The sequence below is a fragment of the Triticum urartu genome, chromosome 5 (genome assembly GCF_003073215.2).
Source record: "Triticum urartu cultivar G1812 chromosome 5, Tu2.1, whole genome shotgun sequence".
Taxonomy (NCBI): domain Eukaryota; kingdom Viridiplantae; phylum Streptophyta; class Magnoliopsida; order Poales; family Poaceae; genus Triticum; species Triticum urartu.
The window spans coordinates 325,152,267-325,176,528 of NC_053026.1; the positions used below are offsets into that span (position 1 = coordinate 325,152,267).

Here is a 24,262-nt window from a genome sequence, read left to right on the forward strand (position 1 = left end):
AGGATGTGACAGGGCTTCTAAATTCTAGGGTTAGGCAGGTTTATATAGCAGGGGATTAAATGTTAGACTATTTGGTCCCTCTGATAAAATCAGACGGTCCGAGATACAAAGGTTAGGAAGCCCAAATAAGAATAAGGTGACGTTTTGTAGATGTTTGGGGATGATCCGGACACGACGGTGACGACTGCTCGGGTCGTGTCCGGGACAATTTTTGGATGCGCGCGCGAGGAGGGCCACGGGCTGACGAGAGAGGTTAGGCTGGACCTGGCGGTAGGTCATGGGCTGTGTAGACGGTCTCTAGCTGAGAGAAGAGAAGAGAGGGAGGCCCGGTGACTGTTTCCGGAGACCGAAAACGTCTGACGTTAGACCGGATATACTGCCGCTATAGTTAATTGTTGGGGCGTCAAACGAACTCCGATTGCGATGAAACTTGGCAGGCGGTCTACCTACACTATAACAAGACCACACACCAACGCTCATCCCATCCCGACAAAATTAGCCACTTATAAAATAATATTTCGGACGTGCCGCGGGCGCGTGCAAGTGAGTCTGGCCTCAGAACGGACCACGGAAGGAACTGGGAGACCCGGACGAATGCAAGTTTTGAAAACATGATGATGCAATGCACATGATGACATGATATGCAATGCATGACACGCAAGCAATGACAACACAACAACAGCGAATAACTGGAGGACACCTGGCAGATCAGTCTCGGGGCGTTACAACACTCCACCACTACGAGAGGATCTCGTCCCGAGATCTAGAATGGCACCGGAGGGACAACAGAAGAGAAAGAGGAGAGGTAAAGCTAAGTTGCTTCTTTGACCAATGAGTGAGACCAAAGAACCTTGAAAAGGTTAAGCCATTTCGAGAAAAGAATACAACGGAGATGAACGAAGTTGAAAACACTCCGTTAGAAAAAGGAACAGGGAACAACAACACACTGCCTCCGGAACTAATGAATGAATGAAACAAGGGGTAAGAAAGATCTCAGACAGCACTCCGGTTGAAAAGAGATGAAAGGCTTGATAAGGCGAAAAGAGCTTGAGCAAAAAGGACACAACACTACGGTTAAATGGATAAACCAAGAAAAGAACACGATCCTGACAGAACGAAAAGATGGGTTGAAGAGAGCAACATCACAAAGCCTCTAGAACAAAATTAAGAATCGAATGGAATGAACGAAGGGAAACAAGATCTTCTACCCCAAATGAGCTTTAAAAAGCATCTTCAAGAGAAAGGTCGAACGGAGTAGTTGGAAAAAACCAACAATGAAAAAGAGTAAGCTTGATATGGTCTTATGGAATACATTTCAAATTATGAGGTGACAACCTGCCACTCACGGGAAAAAGAATTGGATTGATATGAACAAGCAGACGAGAAACTTATTTCACCGGGACGAAAACAGAAGAACTTGGATCATTTATAAACACCATAGATAGCAACAATCCTTAGGGAAGGCTTTAGGTGAAAATATTACCCAAGATAACTCAAATGACAAGATTGATGGATTTAAAATATCTCATTCTTGATAACTTGTGAATCACGGAGCATGCACTCAAATTATCAAGAATGACATAATACCACCTCTAATGATATGGAAGAAGGAATTGCACTCCGGATTGCAAGATGAAGAAACTTAAGCTCCTTAGAAAAGAATTTTGATGAACGCTTCGAGAAGGAAATAAATCCTTGATGAACCAACATGTATAGCCTCCATGAAGAAACTCTGGTAACAAAAAGAATAATCACACGAAGGAAAAAGAAGTTGAAAACACAAGGTGAATCCTTGTGACGATTTAGATGAATCTCCGTGACGATATAGTTGAGAGAGCTTGGAACTCCGGTAAAAGAAAAGGTGAATAATTGAGATCAAGAATTTTAATGAACCTCCGGAATAAGGAATTAAATTTACTCGATGAAAACACGAATAAGAATTACGTTATGCGTATCCTTCACCAATTTAGATTGATGACAAGCAATGGATTTGGCATACTACTTATTCTCGTAGAAAGGATTAAGATATGGAGCAAACTTGAGAAGGTCTTCAACGAACCACCGGAAGGATTGAAAACAACGAATAATTGATATGATAACGAATGACGAGAGCTCTTGAATGAACCACCGTAAGAATTAAAAATGAGCAAAGAGAAGATAAAGAAACACTGGGAAGAATTATAAAAAGAATGAAAATACTTGAGAGAATTTAGATACAACTGAAACAAAGAGATCACGCACTGATTAGAGAATATTGAATGATGCACCGGTGAGATTTGGGGAACGAGAGCTGAAAACTGAGAATGAACAAGTCTTCTGAAATGATGGGCTCCGGATAATCGAACTGAAAATACCCTTGAATATCTCCTGATGGGTGAAAAGGATTCTCACAATCGAAAATAATTATGAGAGGATGGCAACAAGCTAGCACCATGAATCTTGAAGAGAATGGAGCAAGATTAAAGGGAAACTCTTCTTCGGTCTTCAATATCTGAGAATGATGATGAGAAACACCACCAAATTGTTGAGGTACTCCGGGATGAAAAATGGAAAGGTTGAACCAACGATTAAAGAATTTGAAAGATCAAGGAGAAAGGAATTTGACTGGTGATAACTCATTCTTAAGTCAAACTTGGAAAAGAATTTGAGAGTAACGCCGGGAAAATAAGAAGAGTCAGGTAAGATCCTGGGAAAAGACCTGTGGGTTAGGGCCCACTGAAAAGATACACTGTTGAAAAGATTACTTGAAAAGGAGAATGCACCGGTTGAATTAAATGGTTTGAATGAGAGAACATCCTCGAAAGATCTTGAACGAATGCAGAGTGGAAACACGAATCTTCGAGATATCTTGAGCACTCCGGAACAATTGAATAGCGAGAAAAGACTGAATATGAGGTGCACCGGCATGAGAAGGTATTTGGAACGAGGAAAGGATATAATTGGCAAAGCTTGAATTGAATTCATCGAATAAAAGAGAACGAAGAATGATGAACTAGAAGCTCCGTTAGCATCTTCCTGATAATCACCGGATAAGAACATTAACGGAAAAGAATGGAGAGACTTCATATGAATAAAAGGATACTTGATTAAGAATTCCGAGTCCTCGAAGAAAAAGGGGTGGGTGGGCGGGAAAAACAAAGGCAGCTTGGGACGAATGAAACAAACAACGTCGAGAAGAAATGATAATTGATCTTGCTGATGGGGAGAAAGATGGGATCATCTCGAAGAGAAGCGCATCAGTTGGAAAAAGGATTGACATGACAATCTCGATTATCAAGAAGGATTGGTATTCACATCAGAACATGAGAACACCGGTTAGGCAAGGTATGGAGTCAACATTTGACTTCAAAGCAACTCGAATACCACAACTCAAAACAAAACAAAGGATTGGCTTGCAAAATAAGCCGGAACAAACATATGATAGAGATTTCGTCCGAAGTTTTCGTGGTGGGGCCTACACGGGCTCGATCATACAGCACCATCATGTACAAGGCAGTGCACATGACATACGAAGCGTCCCCGAGTCGGCATAGCCAAGGACTCTTTAAGACACAATGAGACCACTGTAAAACCGACCGTGGATAGGCGGACCACTAGACGTCGAACCCCAATTTCATATCATACATCTGTCGGAAAGATATCCTAAGAGCTACTTGAATTCCCACTTATAAACTCCTGAAATTTTCCGGTTATGCAATCAGGTGTTGGGGATACAGGGGAAGCATAATATCTCACCCAAAACTAGCAAATCCTACATCCAGCTGTATCCATCCTTCAACACATAACCAAGAAACCCTCGGAAATCGTTTACCTCAACCTTCGAAAAGCATCCGTTATACGAGTTATGGCAATACTCCCAAACTCCCGCCCCAGTACTGGGTGGCGTCGAGGTTATCTCACCAACAACTGCATAAAAGAGATTTTCGATGTCGGCGAAACTAAACTCAGGTATTCCAGAACTGCAATGATAAAATTGTGACGACAACACCTCGGAGCTCAACTCCCCGGGACACTGCCACAACCCCTAAATAACAGGAGGCACCAAGAGCAATGTTCTCGTCACAAAACCATCGGAACGATTCCAAGATACCCACGTGATCCTAAAAAAATTAGTGAAATTTCAGAAGAGAAGAGTCAAAACTCTACGTCAGGATGCCTCACCAGAGCGACGAAGGGACTGAGGAGTAAAAAGAATTCCTAAACTCTCTGATATATAATTCCTAAATGACTCAAAACATTTCTAGACTCAATAATGCCAGCGATTCGATCAAGCAGGGGGCTCCTAAGGTCGGGGAAGGCTTTGATACCAACTTGTAACGCCCTCGATGCGGCTATATCTCCTACGTGTCGAAGCACGACTTAGAGGCATAACCGCATTGAAAGCAATGTCGCAAGTAAGGTAATCTTCACAACAACCCATGTAAATAGATAATAAGGGGAAAGATACATAGTTGGCTTACACTCGCCATGTCACACAAAGTACATAAATAACATTACAATCATCCAATCACTCATGGTCCGACTACAGTACCAAAATAAAAGAAGACTACCCCAAATGCTACACAGATCCCGGATCGACCCCAACTGGGCTCCACTACTGACCAACTGGAAAACAGAACAACATAAAAAACACGATCTTCATAGAGCTCCTCCTTGAGCTTGGTTGCATCATCTGCACGGTTCAACGGCACCTGCAAATTGGTTTTGGAAGTATCTGTGAGTCACGGGGACTCAGCAATCTCACACCCTCGCAATCAAGACTATTTAAGCTTATGGGTAAGGTAAAGGTATGATGTGGAGCTGCAGCAAGCGACTAGCATATATGGTGGCTAACATACGCAAAAGAGAGCGAGAAGAGAAGGCAAAGCACGATCGTGAAACTATGATCAAGAAGTGATCCTAGAACAACCTACGTCAAGCATAACTCCAACACCGTGTTCACTTCCCGGACTCCGCCGAAAAGAGACCCTCACGGTTACACACGCAGTTGATTCATTTTAATTAAGTTAAGGTTCAAGTTATCTACAACTAGACATTAACAAATTCCCATCTGCCCATAACCGCGGGCACGGCTTTCGAAAGTTCAAATCCCTACAGGGGAGTCCCAACTTAGCCCATGACAAGCTCTCACGGTCAACGAAGGATATACCTTCTCCCGAGACATTCCGATCAGACTCGGCATCCCGGTTCTACAAGACAACTTCGACAAGTTAAAACAAATCCAGCAACACCGCCCGAATGTGCCGACAAATCCCGATAGGAGCTGCACATATCTCGTTCTCAGGGCACACTCAGATGAGCGCTCCATACAACTAAAACCAAACCTCGAGTTTCCCCGAGGGGGCGCTGCACAGGACTCTAGTTTGGACCAACACTCAGAGGAGCACTGGCCCGGGGGGGTTTAAAATAAGATGACCCTCAGGCTCCAGAAACCCAAGGGAAAAAGAGGCTAGGTGGCAAATGGTAAAACCAAGGTTGGGCATTGCTGGAGGAGTTTTATTCAAGGCGAGCTGTCAAGGGGTTCCCATTATTACCCAACCGCGTAAGGAACACAAAATCCGGGAACATAACACCGATATGACAGAAACTAGGGCGGCAAGAGTGGAACAAAACACTAGGCAAAAAGGCCGAGCCTTCCACCCTTTACCAAGTATATAGATGCATTAAGATAACAAGATAATATAATGATATCCCAAAAATAAACAATGTTCCAAAAAGGAAAGATCTCCAATCTTCACCTGCAACTAGCAACGTTATAAGAGGGGCTGAGCAAAGCGGTAACATAGCCAAACAACGGTTTGCTAGGACAAGGTGGGTTAGAGGCTTGGTTCTACAATATGGGAGGCATGATAAGCAAGTGGTAGGTATCGCAGCATAGGCATAGCAAAAGAGCGAGCAACTAGCAAGCAAAGATAGAAGTGATTTCGAGGGTATGGTCATCTTGCCTAAAATCCCGCAAGGAAGAAGAAATGAGTCCATGAAGAAGATAAACGGACGTAGCCAACGGATCCTCACAAACGCGATGTTATCGGAACCACCCCGAAGAAGCAACACCAGAAAGAAGCAAACAACATAGTAAACAACCAACACATGAACATGGCATGATGCACAACCAAGTATGATGCATGTCCGGTTTAATGAAGCATGTCATGGCAAAAGTGCACAAGCAATCCTACAAATTAAGTGGAGCTCAATATGCAACGGTGCATATTGACGAAACACCACGACAAGTTATTTAGTTCGATCTTGTTTATGTACCCAACAATATTGAATGTTGATTAACATGGAAAGGGGTGAAGCACAGCAAAACTACCTATCTAGGCAAGTTTAAATGATGCCGGAAACAACGAACAACAATTCCGGTAAAACCCCATATGCATATTTTAAGGTTTGGTACTGTTCTGCCCTAAACCATATTTTAGAGTTGTTAAACATGCAAAGTAAAGCCACCATGTTAAACTAGGCATTTTTTCACCCCATTTACATATAAAGTTTATTAAATTCGGAGCTACGGTTATTTAGTTATGAATTAAAGCATTTCAACATGGCATAGGAGTAAATTTAACCAAACATCATTTTTAAGCATTTCAAACATAGATGAAAATGGCAAATTATTTAACTAGACGAAATTCTAAGAAAGTTTCATATTTAAAGTTTTTACATATGATGCACCGTTTGTGAGTAATGAAATGCATGAAATTTAGGGGTTGATCTGCAAAAGTGCAAATCCCTGGAAATTGACTAATTCACATATCTGAAAAAAAAGGCTACACTGGACCGAAACTAAAACTGGAGCAGGCCCAACAAAATAAAGAAAAAAAGGGGCGCTAGGGCTCTCACTTCGGGCTGAGGCCCAGTCGGTAGCACAGGAGGCCGGGCAGGCCGAAAGCGGTGCTGGGCCTCGCAGGTCGATCGAAGCAGGGTGGCGTAGTCAACGCGCAGGCTAGACCGGGCAACCTTGCTCCTCTCTCGATCTGAACAGCGGCGATGCACTGCATCTAGCGCGTCCCTCTGCACGCCAGAAAATAGAGCAGCGGCGGTGCTGGACAGAAAGGCAGCAGCGGGACTTGGGCGGAGGACGCCCTGAAACGGCAGCGCGGCGACGCGGTCCGGCGGCTCTGCTCGCCCGTGGTGGGTGAAGGTGGGGGCGCGGCTGCAGGCACTGGGCCCGGGGCGGCGACGAGCTGACGGACGACGGGGACGAGGTGGCGGCATCATGGAGGCGCGGTTCCCTGTGAAGAAGAGAAAACAGGAGAGGGCTTGAGCGCGTAGAGAGAAGGAAAAGAAGGAAGGAAAAAGGAGGAAGGGAGCTGGTCTCCAACGAAGTCGAGGCGCAGGGGAGGAGGCGCGACGAGGAGAAGCACGAGGTGCTCGGGCGGCCGGAGTGGCACCGGGGCTGGTCCTGGTGGTGCTTGACGATGCAAGGGCCCCGGTGGTGCTGCTTCTTGCCGTGGCGCGTGAGGAAGCAGAGGAGCTTGTGTGCGAGTCTGCAGGCGTGGGGTCCTGGTGACGCGGTCACCGGCGACGGGAGGAGGAGGAGGTGCTCGGGCGGCTCGGCGGCGGCCATGGGAGCTCGTGCTCCTTTTGCTGCTCGGGATGGTCTGCTGGTTGCTGTTGCTCGCCGGCAGCGGCTGGGTCGACGACGGGGCTGAGGTGCTTCCTGGTGCCATGGGAGCTACGGGAGAGGTAGGCGCACGGGCAGAGGAGCTCTGGCTCCTATAGGATTTGGGCGACGGCGGTGGTTGGACGGTAGGGGAAAACGAGGAGAAAGTGGAGGCTTCGATTCATCTCGGGTGGAACTGGATCGGGACGATCCCGAGGGGAATTGTGGGTGGGTGGCGGCGGCGGCTGGGAGGATGTGACAGGGCTTCTAAATTCTAGGATTAGGCAAGTTTATATAGCAGGGGACTAAATGTTAAACTATTTGGTCCCTCCGATAAAATCGGACGGTCCAAGATATAAAGGTTAGGAAGCCCAAATAAGAAAACGGTGACGTTTTGTAGATGTTTGGGGATGATCCGGACACGACGGTGACGACTGCTCGGGTCGGGTCCGGGACAATTTTCAGACGCACGCGCGAGGAGGGCCGCGGGCTGACGAGAGAGGTTAGGTTGGACCTAGCGGTAGGTCATGGGCTGTGTAGACGGTCTCTAGCTGAGAGAAGAGAAGAGAGGGAGGCCCGGCGACTATTTCCGGAGACGAAAAACGTCTGACGTTAGACCGGATATACTGCCGCTATAGTTAATCGTTGGGGCGTCAAACGAACTCCGATTGCGATGAAACTTGGCAGGCGGTCTACCTACACTATAACAAGACCGCACACCAATGCTCATCCCATCCCGACAAAATTAGCCACTTATAAAATAATGTTTCAGACGTGCCGCGGGCGCGTGCAAGTGAGTCTGGCCTCAGAACGGACCACGGAAGGAACTGGGAGACCCGGACGAATGCAAGTTTTGAAAACATGATGATGCAATGCACATGATGACATGATATGCAATGCATGACACGCAAGCAATGACAACACAACAACAGCGAATAACTGGAGGACACCTGGCACATCGGTCTCGGGGCGTTATAGAGATCCATTGTCACCTCCTCTCTTTGTTATTGCTGCTGATTTGCTGCAATCTGTGGTTAATAAAATGCTCCAACAAGGACCCATTTCACTTCCAATACCATCTAATGACCCAGATTTCCCAATTGTTCAATATGGTGATGATACTTTGTTGATAGTTCAAGCAGATGAGGCCCAACTGCGAGCTCTCAAGAACATGCCGGCTGCTTTTTCTAAATCAACTGGATTAAAGGTGAACTTCCATAAGTCTTGCATTTTTCCCATCAATGTTGCACCTGATGAAGCAATCAGATTGGCTGCAGTTTTTGGCTGCCAGGTTGGGACACTGCCTTTCACTTACCTGGGTTTGCTTGTGGGCACTACCAAAGCCAGAGTTCAAGAGCTGGTACCTGTTGTTGATAGAGTTGAAAGGAGACTCTCTGCCAGTTCCTCACTGCTATCCCAAGGTGCTAGACTGCAGCTATTACAGTCAGTTCTCTCCTCTATGCCTATTTATTTCCTTTGTAGTCTTAGTCTACCTGCTGCTATTATAAAACAATTAGAAAGAATAATGAGGCAATGCTTATGGAGAGAAAATTCTGATACCTTAAAGCAATCTTTGGCAGCTTGGCCAATGGTATGTAAACCAAAAGATAAAGGAGGCATGGGTATTATCAACCTTGCAGTTCAGAACAAAGCCTTGCTCACTAAACATCTACACCAGTTTTATAATAAGGCTAATATACCTTGGGTCTCTCTGATCTGGGACACTTACTATAATGGAGTGGTTCCCCATGCAATAGTCCAGTGTGGCTCTTCATGGTGGAGGGACATCATGAACTTAAATGAGGTTTATAGGTCACATTCTATCATCACAATCAATGATGGAAATAGTTCTCTGTTCTGGCATGATACTTGGAGCTTGGATGGATGTCATATGCCTATCAAGGAGAGGTTCCCAAGACTTTTCTCTTTTACACTTGATGATAAAATTTCAGTCAAGGATTTTATTGAAGATCTTGACATTGCCACATATTTTCAACTGCCCATATCTCATGAATAAATGGATGAGCTGGTATCTCTTAATACTGCCTTACATGGATTGTAGAGGAATCCCCATGAACCTGACTCCTGGTCATGGACACCTGGTAAAGGTTCTTACACTACCAAAAGTTATTATACACTGGCACACGCAAATTTACCAGATGATGATCCCTGTAAATGGATTTGGAAGAGCAAGTACACTATGAAAATTAAGGTCTTCGCATGGTTGGTGTTGAATGATAGACTCAACAAGAGACATTCTTCTTAGAAAGCATTGGAGGTCTGAGGAGGATGACAATTTATGCCCCATGTGTGTGGCTCAGTTACATGAAGATAGAGATCATCTTTTCTTCAGGTGCACATTCAGTAATAGAGTCTGGAACTATCTGCAGATCAAATGGTATGTGGGGTTATCTCCTAGAGAATGTATTTTGGCTACTAAGAGGGGTTTTCAGAACCCTTTCTTCTTTGAAGTAGTTTACCTCACTGCATGGAGTATCTGGACTACGAGGAATGATAAAATTTCCAGGCACATCAGACTAACTTTTGGTGGATGGAAGGCCAAGTTTATCCATGACATCACCTTGCACTCCCATATGATGAAGGATTCAATCAAACATGTGCTCCTTCAATGGATCAATGATCTGCCATGATCCATCTGACATGGTTGTTTCTTGTATATTTGTAAATATCTTGTTGTATTTTTGTAGGTAGGAATTCTAAACACCTAGCTAGCTACTACTTCCTATTTTCTTTTCTGTAAGACTTGGGGCCTTGTTTTAATAAATGCCTGTGGGGCTTTTGCCTCATAGTGTTTAGTCAAAAAACATTCAAATTTGTCCCGAAAATTAGTATGTCATCAACATGCAAGCAAAGGATAAATCCCTCGCCCCCGCCATGGCGATAGTACAAACATTTATCAGCTTCGTTTACAACAAAGCTTGTAGCTGTTAAAGTTCTTTCAAAATTCTCATGTCATTGCTTGGGTGCTTGCTTAAGTCCATACAAAGACTTCAGCAACTTGCACACTTTTCCTTCCTGACCATCTACTACAAACCCATCTGGTTGTTGCATATAAATTTTCTCTTCCAACTCTCCATTTAGGAAAGCAGTCTTAACATCCATTTGATGAATGAGAATACCATGTGAGGCAGCTAATGAAAGTAGTACTCGAATAGTGGTCACTCGAGCCACATGTGAGTAATATCAAAGAAGTCTTCACCTTCCTTTTGGGTATAACCCATGGCCATGAGTCGTGCCTTGTACTTCTCGATAGTACCATCAGGCCTAAGCTTCTTCTTGAATACCAATTTGCAACCTATAGGTTTGCACCCATAAGGATGATCAGTTATCTCCCAAGTTTCATTTTCCAAGATGGAATCCATCTCACTAGGACCTCTTCCTTCCAGTAGTCAGCATCTTCCGATGCATAGGCCTCTGAAATAGAAATGGGAGTGTCATCCATGAGATACACAAGAAAATCATCACCAAAGGACTTTGCAGTCCTCTGTCTCTTGTTCCTAGTAGGAACTTCATTGTTCTTCTCCACAGGATTTGCAGAGCATTCCATCGAAATGGTAGGTTTAGTAATCATAACTAATTCCTGATTCGGTGAACTGGGCATCTGCTGATTTGACGAGCTAGTCATATCCTTCATGTGAAAGATATCTTCAAAGAAAGTCGCATCATTCGACTCCATGATTGTACCGACATGCATGTCAGATACCTAAGATTTTACAACCAATAATCTATAGCCAATGGTATGAAAAGCATATCCCAGGAAAACACAATCCATGGTTTTTGGTCCAAGCTTACGCTTCTTTGAAATTGGCACATTGACTTTCGCCAAACAACCCCAGGTTCATAGATAAGAGAGTTTTAACCTTTTCTTCTCCCATTCCTCGAATGGATTTATCTCTTTGTTCTATGTGGGAACTCGGTTTAGGACGTGGCATGCAATCAATATCGCCTCCCCCACCATTCCTTGGAGAGTCCCCATGTGTCTAACATGGTGTTAACCAAATCAGTTAGAGTATGGTTCTTTCTTTCGACTAACCCATTTGACTGAGGTGAGTAGGGAGGAGTCCTCTCATGGATTATACCATGTTCCGCACAAAAAGAATCAAATTCATTGTAAAAATACTCTCCACCATGGTAGAACCCAAGCCTCTTGATTTTACGATCAAGTTGGTTTTCCATTTCAGATTTATAGATGTTGAAAAAGTTCAAAGCTTCATCCTTAGATTTCATAAGATACACATGGCAGTATCTAGTGGGGCCATTGACGGTGTCCTGGACTAGGGGGTACTCACCACGTCATCTCCCGACCAGCTGGATTGGGCCGAGGACCCCCCATGGCGGTTCACTCATGGGCCACTTCGGGCAGCCCATGCCGCATACAAGGAAGATCCCACGAGACTTGGCGCACAAGACGAGGACTCTCCTAAACCCTAGGCCTCTGGTGTGTTATATAAACCGAGGCCAGGCTAGTCAATAGACAATCTGATATTCATTATTATAGTCTCGTGGTAGACATATGTACTATGTACTACACCCATATGAATACAATCAAAAGCAGGACGTAGGGTTTTACCTCCATCAAGAGGGCCCAAACCTGGGTAAAACCTGTGTCCATGTTACCATCGCTTCAAGACGCCTAGCTTAGGACCCCTACTGCGAGATATGCCAGATATAGAACCGATATTGGTGCTTTCATTGAGAGCCGGCTAGGTGATCGTTATGGTTCGATGAGTTGTTTTCATCTACATCTGTTTCGAGCTTGCCGATCAAGATCGAAAGAGTTTCAACGGCGGTGTAATCAGGTTCTATCTTTTTAGATCGGTTCCATACAAATTTTCCTTGTGAGTTGGTACCGCGGTTCGTACGTATTTGTTGGCAGATCGGAGTCCACGTCGCCACCGCATATTTCGAGGTTCAAGCCCATCCATCAAATTGTCTTGTCGACATCACGCGGACATGTGTAACCGGCCGACCTTCGAGATCCCTGAGCATCATGGGCGTCTAGTAAAATCTATTTATTGTTGGCCGCACATGTAGTACACAGCCACGGGCACATGCGACCGCGGCGAGCCTACAGCTACCGTACCCTTGCGTCACACAGGGAGAATTCTTCTTCTCTTTTTTAATTCAGTGCCTTGTCGGCTGCCGTAACTCTACTTTGTTCAAAGTTGTTTTCCCTTAAAGAACTACTTCTACTAATCTAATTGAATGTTAGCTTTGCACTACGGAAACCAAGACATGGTCAATGAATTATGAAGATTCAACTAGCACTACTAGTCCACGTGGTGGATCATGCAACGATCAAAATGAACTGACCCTTGTCGGTGTCAAAACCGGCGGATCTCGGGTAGGGGGTCCAAAACTATGCGTCTAAGGTCGATGGTAACAGGAGATAGGGGACACGATGTTTACCCAGGTTTGGGCCCTCTTATGGAGGTAATACCCTACGTCATGCTTGATTGATATTGATGAATACGAGTATTACAAGAGTTGATCTACCTCGAGATCGTAATGGATAAACCCTAGAGTTCTAGCTTGTATGGTTATGATAATGAATCTGGCCTATCTGAACTAAGTCCTCTGGTTTATATAGACATCGGAAGGATCTAGGGTTACACAAGGTCAGTTACAAAGAAGGGAATCTACATATCCGGTCGCCAAGCTTGCCTTCCACGCCAAGGAGTGTCCCGTCTGGACACGGGTATAGTCTTCGGTCTTCGCATCTTCACAGTCCATCAGTCTGGCCCATGGCTAAAAGGCTGGACGCCCGAGGACCCCTTAGCCCAGGACTCCCTCAGTAGCCCCCAAACCTGGCTTCAATGACAAGATATCTGGTGCGTAGTTCGGTCTTCGGCATTGCAAGGCGGGTTCCTCCTTCCGAACTTCAAAATAGTCTTCAGATGAATTGATCATGTCCGTACCTATAACACACACCACCCAATCATAGAGACAATATAATATTTTACGAATCCAATCTGCTGACAACTTTTTTACAATATGACATCACGTCTGCCCTGTCACTATATCGAACCGTTTTGTCTGCCATCTCATGTTTTGAGATGCGGTTTCCATTGGCACGTCTTGTCTAAGCAGAGATCGTGTCCCCTTATTACGGGATTCTCATCAATACGGGTGTGGGTAACCCAACCGTGCCGTTTACACAGCCCTCGGGAATAGGCGAGTTTTAAGGCAAGCAGGAAGGCGTTTGATATTAACGTCTTTTATAAGGGGGTAAGGATTCGTCCTCACTCACCCCTGCCTTCTCCTTCCTCTGCCCATCCATTCTAGAGATCCAGTGCCCAAGCGCTAACTTCCCCGCCGGAGAAAACACTCCAACCATGTCCTGATCCGGAGCTGGTGGCAAGTGGATGGCTTCTTTTGTTAGGAAGAAAGACATCAAGGAGCTTTGAGAGGCCGGATACCTGGCCAAGGAGATCGTTCACCATCTCCCGACCGAAGGACAAATCATCCCTAGCCGAGTGCCCCATGAGAGGGTTGTGTTTCTCGCACATTTCGTCCGTGAGCTGGGATTCCCTCTCCACCCGTTTGTCCGCGGACTGATGTTTTACTACGGGCTGTATTTCCATGATCTAGCCCCCAACTTTATCCTCAACATCTCGGCATTCATAGTCATTTGCGAGGCCTTCCTCCGTATCCCGCCTCACTTCGGCCTATGGCTGAAGACTTTCAATGTAAAGACGAAGGTGGTCAGAGGCCAACAAGCAGAGTGTGGAGGCGCCATGGTGGGAAAGATGCCCAACGTTACATGGCCCGAAGGCTCCTTTGTGGAGACGGTGAAGGGGTGGCAGTCGGGGTGGTTCTACATCACCGAGCCGCGCGACGCCAACTGGGAGGCGGCCCCCGAATTTCGATCTGGACCTCCGCTACGGCTCACGTCCTGGCAAGAGAAGGGCCTTGCCTGGGCTCTTCTAGCAAGCTGACTGGGCTCCAGACGTGCGTTCAGAACATGATAACCAAGAGGATCAAACTCGTCAACGTGATCCAGGTTATGCTCATTCGTCAGATCCTTCCGTGCCAACGCCGGACTTGCTATTTGTGGGAGTTCGATCCGGCCAAGCACCAGACGCTACTAGAGCTCTTCGGCACAACGCACGAAGATATCTGGGAAGTGCTGTTCAAGGCCGGCGAGACACTACCGCCCACGACCGAAGATCGTGGGCTTAGCTTAAAGCGCCAGGCCAATTCGGTAAGCTCTTTCATGTATTAAAGGTATAGCCTTTACTGGCATATTTTGGGAGGAGTCTAAGCCTTCCTATCAATTTTCAGGCCTGGATCGACATAGCAGGGCGGATTAATTGTCCAGCTCCACTTCCCGAAGATGAGGAAACCCCACTCCTAACGAAGATGCTATTTTTGGCACCTTATGATGTGCCGGAGAAGAAGGCCAAGAAGATGGCCAAAGGGAGTAGGAGTGGCCTTCGCCGAAAGGGTGCTTCGGTTATGTTGTCCGAAGACGATACCGACTCTTTGGTCGCCAAAGACGACGGTGAGGAGGAAGAAAAAGGCGGCTTCCCCGGAGGGGGAAAGAAGAAAAGAGAGGCCTCCACAAATATGGAGGCGAAGGCGCCCAAGAGGGGGAAGGGCTCCCTTGCGGATAACTCCGCATGGGATGTCGAAAGCAGTCTGGAGCGAATGCCCCGGACCAAGCCTCGGGCTGCCTCGTAAGTACCAAAACCCTATGCACCTCCCAATACATGGCCTTTGCATTTTATAATATTAATATGTTTAAACTATGCCATTATAGTCCGGCCCGCGATGGCTCCCCGCGATCCTCGACAAAGGGTTCGCTAGACTCAAAGGAGATGGCTAGCATGTCTCCGCCGCCCGCTCACTCTGCCTCACCCAAGGGCGATGACGAGGTGGCGTCCCAAAGGACCTTCCCAGACTAGGGGGAGATTCTAGAAATCGATAAGGTGGCGCCCTAGGATGACTCCTCGACTGCCGGACACATGGGGGAAAAGCCCCCCATGGGGACTGGCAATGGGGGCCAAGTTCCATTCGGCCCTTAGCCGGATACCATTCCGGAGACCTACACGGCTCCGGAGTCCAGCGAGCGGCCTTCCCCGAAAGGAGGAGGTGTGTCTGTTCCACCGGTGACCTCTGTCCAACCAGAGGCACCGGATAATCTGCTGGAAGCACTGCGAGGTGCCTCCATTATGGATGAGCACCGTGTCCTCATGGGTACGGTGATCGAAAAGGTTCAGTCCGCCAATGGCGGACTGACCGAGGCCTGCACTAGCCTTTTAACAGGCTTTGAGGTAACAATTGTAGAAAAAATATCACAATGTGGACAGCAGCCCCTGATCCTCTGTTCGGTGTCCGGAAAGGAAAAGCCGAACAGGGGATCAAAATAATTTTCGCACGAGTCTAACATAAGATGTCTATGTGAATAAGCAGGCATCGCTGCTGGCTGCTGCCGCTCACACTGCAGAGGTCTCCGGACTGAAGCAGAACCTGGAGCGGGCCGAGAAAGAGCTCGGCCTCATGAAGAAGCAGCTGGAGGACAGCAAAGGTATGCAGTAACCTGCATGTATATTTAGGAAGGATGAATGGTTCATGCTGACTAAAGTGCCATGAAATTTATTAGGAGCCACGACCGAGGTGGCGGCCCTCAAGAAGGCGTTAGAGAAGGCCGAGGACAAAGCAGCCATGGAACGCACCGCGTGCGAGAAGTACGAGGCCCGGGTCGGCAAGGTTCAGCAAGAGCTCCAGGACGCCGTCAAGAAGTACGAGTCCTTGGAGCGTGATTCTAAGACGCAAGCGTCCGAACTTGCGAAAGGCCCTCCAAAGCACGCAAGAGGCTCGAGCCGAAGCCCAGAGCGCCCTTCAAGAAATCCTGGCAGCCCGGAAGATCGCGGCGGGTAAGGCTTTCATTATGCAAAGTAAGTCTGTGAATGAAGCGCTCCTTTTACTTACCCGAATTTGGTGCTCTCCAGGGGCGTTTACGGATTTGCCGCGCATCGTATCAGACGCTACCGAGTTCTATTGAGCCGGGGAAGGGACTTCCATGGAGAAGTTGTTCTGGTCTCAATATCTTGGACCCGAACATCCGGTGTCTTCCAGCGACCAGCTGAAATAGCTGGTCGAGCTGCACAAGGCAGCTGAGCTAGCCATGAAGGAGCTGATAGTCCGACTATGGCCTGCCGCGCCGATACCTAGCAGCTACTTCGGACTTGTGAAGCGGCTTGTTGATGCCTTCCCCCGGCTTGAGGTTATAAAACGTTCGGTCTGTATCGAAGGTGCACGGATGGCCTTTGCCCGCATCAAAACGCATTGGGAAAAGATGGATGCCAAGAAGCTAATGACCAAGGGGCCACCTAAGGGCAAGGAGCACCGCCGACCCGAGTTGTATTTTGATGGTGTCCTGGAGGGATCTCGCATTGTTGCGGATCACTGTGCGAAAGACACTATCTTTGAATGAATGTATGCGAGCTCCCTCTGCCTTGTATGATAAAAGAAAGTGTTTATGCAATATAATGCCTGTTATGTTCTTAAATTTTTACTTCCTGTGCGGCCGTGTTGTATGAAATCTAAGGGTTAACCAGTCGTCGGCTTCTGCCCCCTCGTAGGTAGTACGGGGGTGTTCGGGATGGAATATAAACAATCTCGATCCAATTAGATGGTCCTTGAAGGAGTTGTTTAGCGCAACGAACCAGGCAACGAGACTATGCGACTATAACACCCTCACTTAGCCATAGGAGTGCGACAATAAAAACATGGGCGCAGCCCCTAGTATCCGAACTAGAGGGCTATAAGTGTCTGATCGGGCAGTACCAATTCTTCGCGTAATGCGGACTAAATCTCCAACGATTTGCAACCTCCGAACAGCTGACCGGCTCTCGCCGCATCATGACAGTCAGTTTTCGGCTTTCTCTACTGAGGTGCTCCTTTGGATAAACCAAGGCACAATCGCAGTAGTTCTCCCTTTACTACCTTAGCCAATATAGCGGAATGTAAGGTAGCAAGCACAGGAGCCGGGTAACCCAACTATTGGCCAAAGACATGATTCGAAGCCAATGCATATAATGCTAAATTCGGGGTGCCGAACAATACTTATAAAAAGTGTTCGAACTTTTGTTGTCGTAATGTGGGGTGCTATGAAGCCCCTGGCAAACGTCAAGCGTACCAAAGTGTACGGGTGCTACCTGATAGGATTGTCCACAGGGGAGCTGAAAAAAAACCAGAAAAGGTACGAAGGTAAAAAGCTGGAGTCCTACAGCTCCAGCCACAAACTGTTCTCATTGTAATTTAATTAGTATGTCAAGGCGCATTGATACAGGTAGTGTGATAAGCAACAGGCTATTTGACATGCCGAACCAAAGGGAGAGCTGCATGTGGGTCCTGAAAAACGGGTAGAGTTATCGTTAACAGAATCACCTAAAAAGTCCCCCATATGTCTATGTTTCTCGCTGTCTCGGTGTGTTTGTCCTTCAAGAGGACCGATGACCAGACCAACAGATGGTGCCTGTGGGATTGATACCTGAAAAGGAAACAAGTAAAAGTGAAAGTATGTGTGTATCCGATGTCGGTTGAGTCGTACTATGGACCACAAGCTATCTATGCCTCCGTTGATGCCCATGGGATTTTGAGTGCATAGTTATGTACGCGCAGCACGAATGCCGCCACTTGATCGGAATGGAGACGGAGGCCGGATTGCTAGTCGAGCTCCTGACGAGTCGAGCTCTCCTGCTGTAGAGTAGTTCGGACCCTCTTAACGGTGTCCATGGGCTCGGCAGCCGAATTAAGGTTCTGCTTGAGAAGGCCGCTCTATACTTCTGCTACTAAGGCAGCTGTGTGGACCAGCCATCTTGAGCTTGAGATAAGCATAGTGTGCTACTGCGTTGAATCGAGCGAACGCAGTTCGTCCAAGCAGTGCATGATAGCCATTGCGGAAGGGGACGATATCGAAGATTAACTCCTCGCTTCGGAAGTTTTTTGGAGATCTGAAGACAACCTCTAGTGTGATTGAGCCCATACAGCGGGCCTCTACACCTGGTATGACTCCTATGAAGGTAGTCCTGGTGGGCTTGATCTGAGATTGTTTAATGCCCATTTTTCGCGTTGTATCCTGATAGAGCAGATTGAGGCTGCTACCTCCGTCCATAAGGACGCGAGTCAGGTGGAACCCATCAATTATTGGGTCTAGGACCAGTGCGGCTGAGCCACCGTGACAGATACTGGTTGGATGATCCCGGCGATCAAAAGTGATCGGGCATGACGACCATGGATTAAATTTTGGGGCGACTGGCTCTATCACGTAGACGTCCCTAAGCGCACGCTTGCGCTCCCTCTTGGGAATGTGGGTAGCGTATATCATGTTCACCGTTTTGACCTGAGGGGGAAACTTCTTTGGTCCCCCTATGTTCGGTTGATGGGGCTCTTCGTCATCGTCCTCGCTTCGCAATCCCTTTTCCCTGTTCTCGGGGTTTAATTTGCCAGCCTGTTTAAAAACCCAGCAATCTCTATTTGTATGATTGGGTGGCTTGTTTGGGGTGCCATGAATCTGGCACGGACGATCAAGTATGCAGTCCAAGCTGGATGGGCCTGAATTGTTCTTTTGGAACGGCTTCTACCGCTGACTGGACTTAGAGCCCCTGAATTCGGCATTGACTGCCGTGTCCTCGGTGTTATCACTACTGTTTCGACGCTTGTATGTGTTGCGTTGAGACTTGTCTTTGCTATTTTTAGCTTCAGGAGTGCCAGCGTCGCTTGCATTGTTTTCGCTACGGGCCAGCCAATTGTCCTCGCCCACACAAAAGCGGGTCATGAGTGTCGTGAGGGTTGCCATGGATTTTGGCTTTTCTTGGCCGAGATGGTGAGCGATCCATTCGTCGCGGATGCTGTGTTTGAAGGCTGCTAGGGCTTCGGCATCTGGACAATCGACGATTTGGTTCTTTTTAGTTAAGAACCTAGTCCAGAATTTCCTGGCGGACTCTCCGGGCTGTTGAACTATATGGCTTAAGTCATCAGTGTCCGGAGGTCGAACATATGTACCTTGGAAGTTATCGAGGAAGGCCTCTAACAAGTCCTCCCAGCTGCCAATAGAATTTGCAGGCAGACTGTTGAGCCAGTGCCGAGCTGGCCCCTTGAGTTTTAAAGGGAGGTATTTGATGGCGTGGAGGTCATCGCCGCGGGCCATATGAATGTGGAGAATGAAGTCTTCGATCCACACCGCGGGGTCTGTGGTTCCATCATATGATTACATATTCACGGGTTTGAACCCTTCTGGGAATTCATGATCTAGGACCTCATCAGTGAAGCAATGAGGGTGTGCGGTGCCTCTATATCAGGCCATATCGCGACGTAGCTCTGATGGAGTCCGTCTGCGGTTTTCAGCCCGCGCATGACTAAGTTTGTCATGTCCAAATTGGTGGCCGTCGTCGCGTGTCGAGGCACGTCCTCGCGATCTATAGATTGATCTAGTATGCCCTGCTTATTGTTCAGGTTTTGCTGGAGGTCATATGTATGACCGTGGGCTAATTTACTTCTGCCTGTGTGATGAGGCGGTGCTGGCTGGTGTTCGGCGTGAGATGCCGTTTTGTCCCGACCGCGTGGTGGTCGGTCAGCCACATTGTATGATGGAGGTATGTATTCCGGCGCCTCCTCGTCAAACTAAGGTAGCAACTTGCGCTCTGGGTAGATTTTGGTTGGGCACTTGAGGCTGTATTCTTCGGCTGCTAGGACATTAGTCCATTTATCATTGAGTAGATCTTGGTCAGCTTGAAGCTGCTGCTGCTGCTTCTTTTTCAGGCTCCTTGCCGTGGCGATTAGCTGGCACTTGAAGCGCTCCTGCTCCAGAGGTTGCTCAGGCAAGATGAAATCGTCGGTGCCGAGGCTCACCTCATCCACGGAGAGCGGGAGATAACTTCCGACCTCTGAGTCTTCGTGTGTGACCTGCTTGCCAGGGCTAGCCTGCCAATCTTCCCGTTCATCTTGTTCATTAGCTGTTTCAATGGGGTCTTCGTTGTCTTCGGCACCTTCTGGAGTATTATCTTCTCCTGTGCCGGTGTTGCCGTGTTTACTATGGTGTGACTTAGAGCAGCGCCGCTGACGCCGGCGCTTGGATTGTATTTCAGAAGGTTTATCCTCGGCTGGATCTTCCTTGTCATCGCTGCTGTTTTCCTTTGGTGCATCCACCATGTATACATCATACGAGGAAGTGGTCATCCAGCGTCCGGTGAACGGCGGGTTCTGGGCCTCTTCTTCTCCGGCATTGTCGTCTATACCGTCGATGTCCTCGGAGTCGTAATCAAGTGTGTCGATCAGATCCTCGACCGTGGCGATGAAGTGGGTGGCGGGTGGGAAGCAAAATTCTCCACCATCAGCCCCTAGTTCGAACCGAATATAGTTCGGCTGTGAGTCCTCTGCCAAGGACAGGTTCTTTAATGAGTTTAGCACATCGCCCAAAGGCGAGTGCTGGAAGACGTTTGTGGCGCTGAACTCGAAGATCGATAAACGATCAAGTTTGGCATCCTCGGGCTCATGTGGTTCGAAACTTACGGCCGGAGACGAGTCCAGAGTTCCGGTGACAAAGATGTCGTGAGAGGTTAAGTCTATGTGCGACTCCAACGCCATGGAATCTGTGGCCTCCGTGTTGGGGTTGATCCTCCCGTCCTCGGATGGCACAGTCTGCTCCGGCTCTAAGGCCAGAGCGGTTATAGGAGCGATCTCCTGGATGCGGTCTGATGACAGATTTAGGTCATGATCATCGGGGTGACCGGGGGTGGCAGCCACGGTCTCGAATCTGGCGAAGATCAAGTCTCCACGGATGTCCGCAACGTAATTCAAGCTCCCAAATCTGACCTGATGGCCAGTGGCATAGCTTTCGATCTGCTCCATATGGCCAAGCGAATTGGCCCGCAATGCGAAGCTGCCGAACACAAAGATTTGTTCGGGGAGGAAGGTTTCTCCTTGGGCAGCGTCATTATTGACGATTGAAGGGGCCATCAAACCTTTTGGCGATAGCATAGTGGAACTCTCAATGAAAGCACCAATGTCAGAGTGAAAACCGGCGGATCTCGGGTAGGGGGTCCCGAACTGTGCATCTATGGTCGATGGTAACAGGAGACAGGGGACACGATGTTTACCCAGGTTCGGGCCCTCTCTATGGAGGTAATACCCTACGTCCTGCTTGATTGATATTGATGAATACGATTATTACAAGAGTTGATCTACCTCGAGATCGTAATGGCTAAACCCTAGAGGTCTAGCTTGTATGGCTATGATAATGAATCTGGCCTATCTGAACTAAGTCCTCCGGTTTATATAGACACCGGAAGGATCTAGGGTTACACAAGGTTGGTTAGAAAGAAGGGAATCTACATATCCGGTCACCAAGCTTGCCTTCCATGCCAAGGAGAGTCCCGTCCGGACACTGGTACAGTCTTCGGTCGTCGCATCTTCATAGTCCATCAGTCCGGCCCATGGCTAAGAGGCCGGACGCCCGAGGACCCCTTAGTCCAGGACTCCCTCAACCCTTGTCGCTAGTTCAGTATGGATCCGCTAGTTTGTTTGCGTTGTCACCGACAAACATGTTTAATTTTTCCTGACTATTCGTTTTTCACGCAAAATTATTATGCATGGAATTTTTTTTCTGTTGGTCTATGTTGCATTATTCTTGCAGAGATACACCGACGCTTGTATGTGGTGGATGCGTCAATATGGCGATCAACGCGGATCGATGGGATGATCGGAATAAGATCAAGAAATTTTTTAGCGGCAACCTTGCTCGTTGCCTGGCAATGTGCCAGGTCCGAGGTCTGCCGCTGCTGGTAGCACACTCATAGGGAAACTATACCCCGGACTATAGAGACGATCCGACCAGCAGCGCTCCATCCATGGAGATCATGTATGCACAAGTACTTCTCCCATGGAGTAGTAACACCAGGCCGGCGTAGGTCGTCGATGCGGCAACTTACAGGGAGATTCAGTCTTTCCCTTTTTTTCTTTTTTTTAATATTTACTTAATTAAGGATGAGGCAGTCTACGCTTTTTAACTCGTGATCTGTCTTGCACGTACCTTGTCATGTACTGAATTGATTTGACCTTTGCAAGAGAAGGAGTACTATACTACTGCTTGCTACTACGTACGTTGCAGTACGACCCATGTTCGCATCTGCTGCTTGGCGATACATCGGATCCGGACTCAATCTGACCATCGGGCGATCCGGCCAAAGAGATAGTGCGGAAGCAGTATCCTAACAGGGACTTGGCTCCATGGCAGCACACAAACAGAGAAAGTTCACCGACCCTCGTACATGGCGTCGGTCTGACCAATCTCAGCGCAGTCACTGGGAGATTTGATCTTTCTTCTCTCCATTATTTAATTAAGTTTGGAAGCCGTCTACATTTTCACTAACGGTTTCACTTTCATGTGCTTCCTGATGCAATTAGCACTACCAGTTGCTTCACGTCCATCGAGATTGGATTGATGCGACAAGCAACTTACGTGGTACCTTCCACATGAAGTTGCATGAGTACTTCGGGGGCGTCTCTTTCACAACAATTGCTACATGCGGATTAGGCTGACAGCCACCGCACCAGCCGACACCTCCGCACAATGAGTTCGGATCATACCAGGCCGATGTTGTCCCCCGAGCATGCCGACCTGCATCGACGGGTCCGCGCTGCCACTCCGTCGAACCAACCCCGGCGCACATGCCAAACTTACCTCATGATTCTCTTCGCATATATTAATTATGCAATTTTTTCTTTCAATTATTATTGTTTTTTGCTTGCACCATTTTATGTGTGCAGGTAATCGATTTTGACTGCGTTACGCGGTCACTTCGGCATCACCAGCCGACCTGCATGAGACTTTGGCATCCGCCGATCATAGCTTCTCCATGTTAACTAGACCAAGAACTTCATCTCGCCACATCGGCCGCGCAGCACCGTCGCTTCATCAAACTGACGTCCACCATGCCGAACAAGTCGACTGGCGTGGTGGCTTCATTGTCACCTTGCGAACGAACTCCGCCAGCTCGGCTAGACTAAGGGCTTCGCATTACCGTGTCACTACTCCGGAGTGCCGAACTCCTCGCTCGGACACCTCGGGCTTGGGGGCTGGGACCTCGGCCATGCCGTGGACTGCGAACCTTATCAGATATGTCACAGATCAATGGGCGTCTTCGTCCCGCCACAAGCCCGAATCGCGTCCTCAACACCGAGCACATTAACCAGCTAAGTCGCTTTCATGCTCAAAAACTTTCAGTTTTTAATTTTGTTCGGTTCGACCAAGCATTATACTTTTTGGCAAAAAGTTGTTTGTGAAATAGTTCCTTGTCAAAACTTTGTTTGTGACACACAAATTCAAATACCCCGTTTATTTGGGGGCTTCCTTTATGAAGCCTTTCCTCTTGCATATGAGTATACTTTTATGGCTTCGTTCCTTGTTTGTGTATTAAGCCACAATATGCACCATGTTGACTTAAGTGTTCCGCAAGCTGGGTTGCCTTACTCCTGTGTTTACCCCTACGTTCCCGATTGTTCGGCTAGGGAGTAAAGGGAGCACCTCTGCGATTGTCACGATCGGGTCATCCGAGCTCGGACCTCAGACTGGGTGAAGCCGAAAGCTAGCGCTCTTATTGTTTTCAATCATGGTCGGCACACAACAGAACC

General features: G+C 47.6%; 1 protein-coding gene across 1 annotated transcript; it reads right to left on the minus strand.

The window, feature by feature from the left end:
• Positions 1–6,727: 6,727 nt before the first annotated feature.
• On the minus strand, positions 6,728–7,869 carry LOC125555965. The gene is made up of 2 exons (XM_048718771.1): positions 7,323–7,869; positions 6,728–7,232 (listed from the first exon to the last, which is right to left on the minus strand). Exons 1-2 carry the CDS (start codon positions 7,565–7,567, stop codon positions 6,944–6,946), a joined length of 534 nt encoding a protein of 177 aa, XP_048574728.1. The 5' UTR covers positions 7,568–7,869; the 3' UTR covers positions 6,728–6,943.
• Between the last annotated feature and the right edge of the window lie 16,393 nt (positions 7,870–24,262).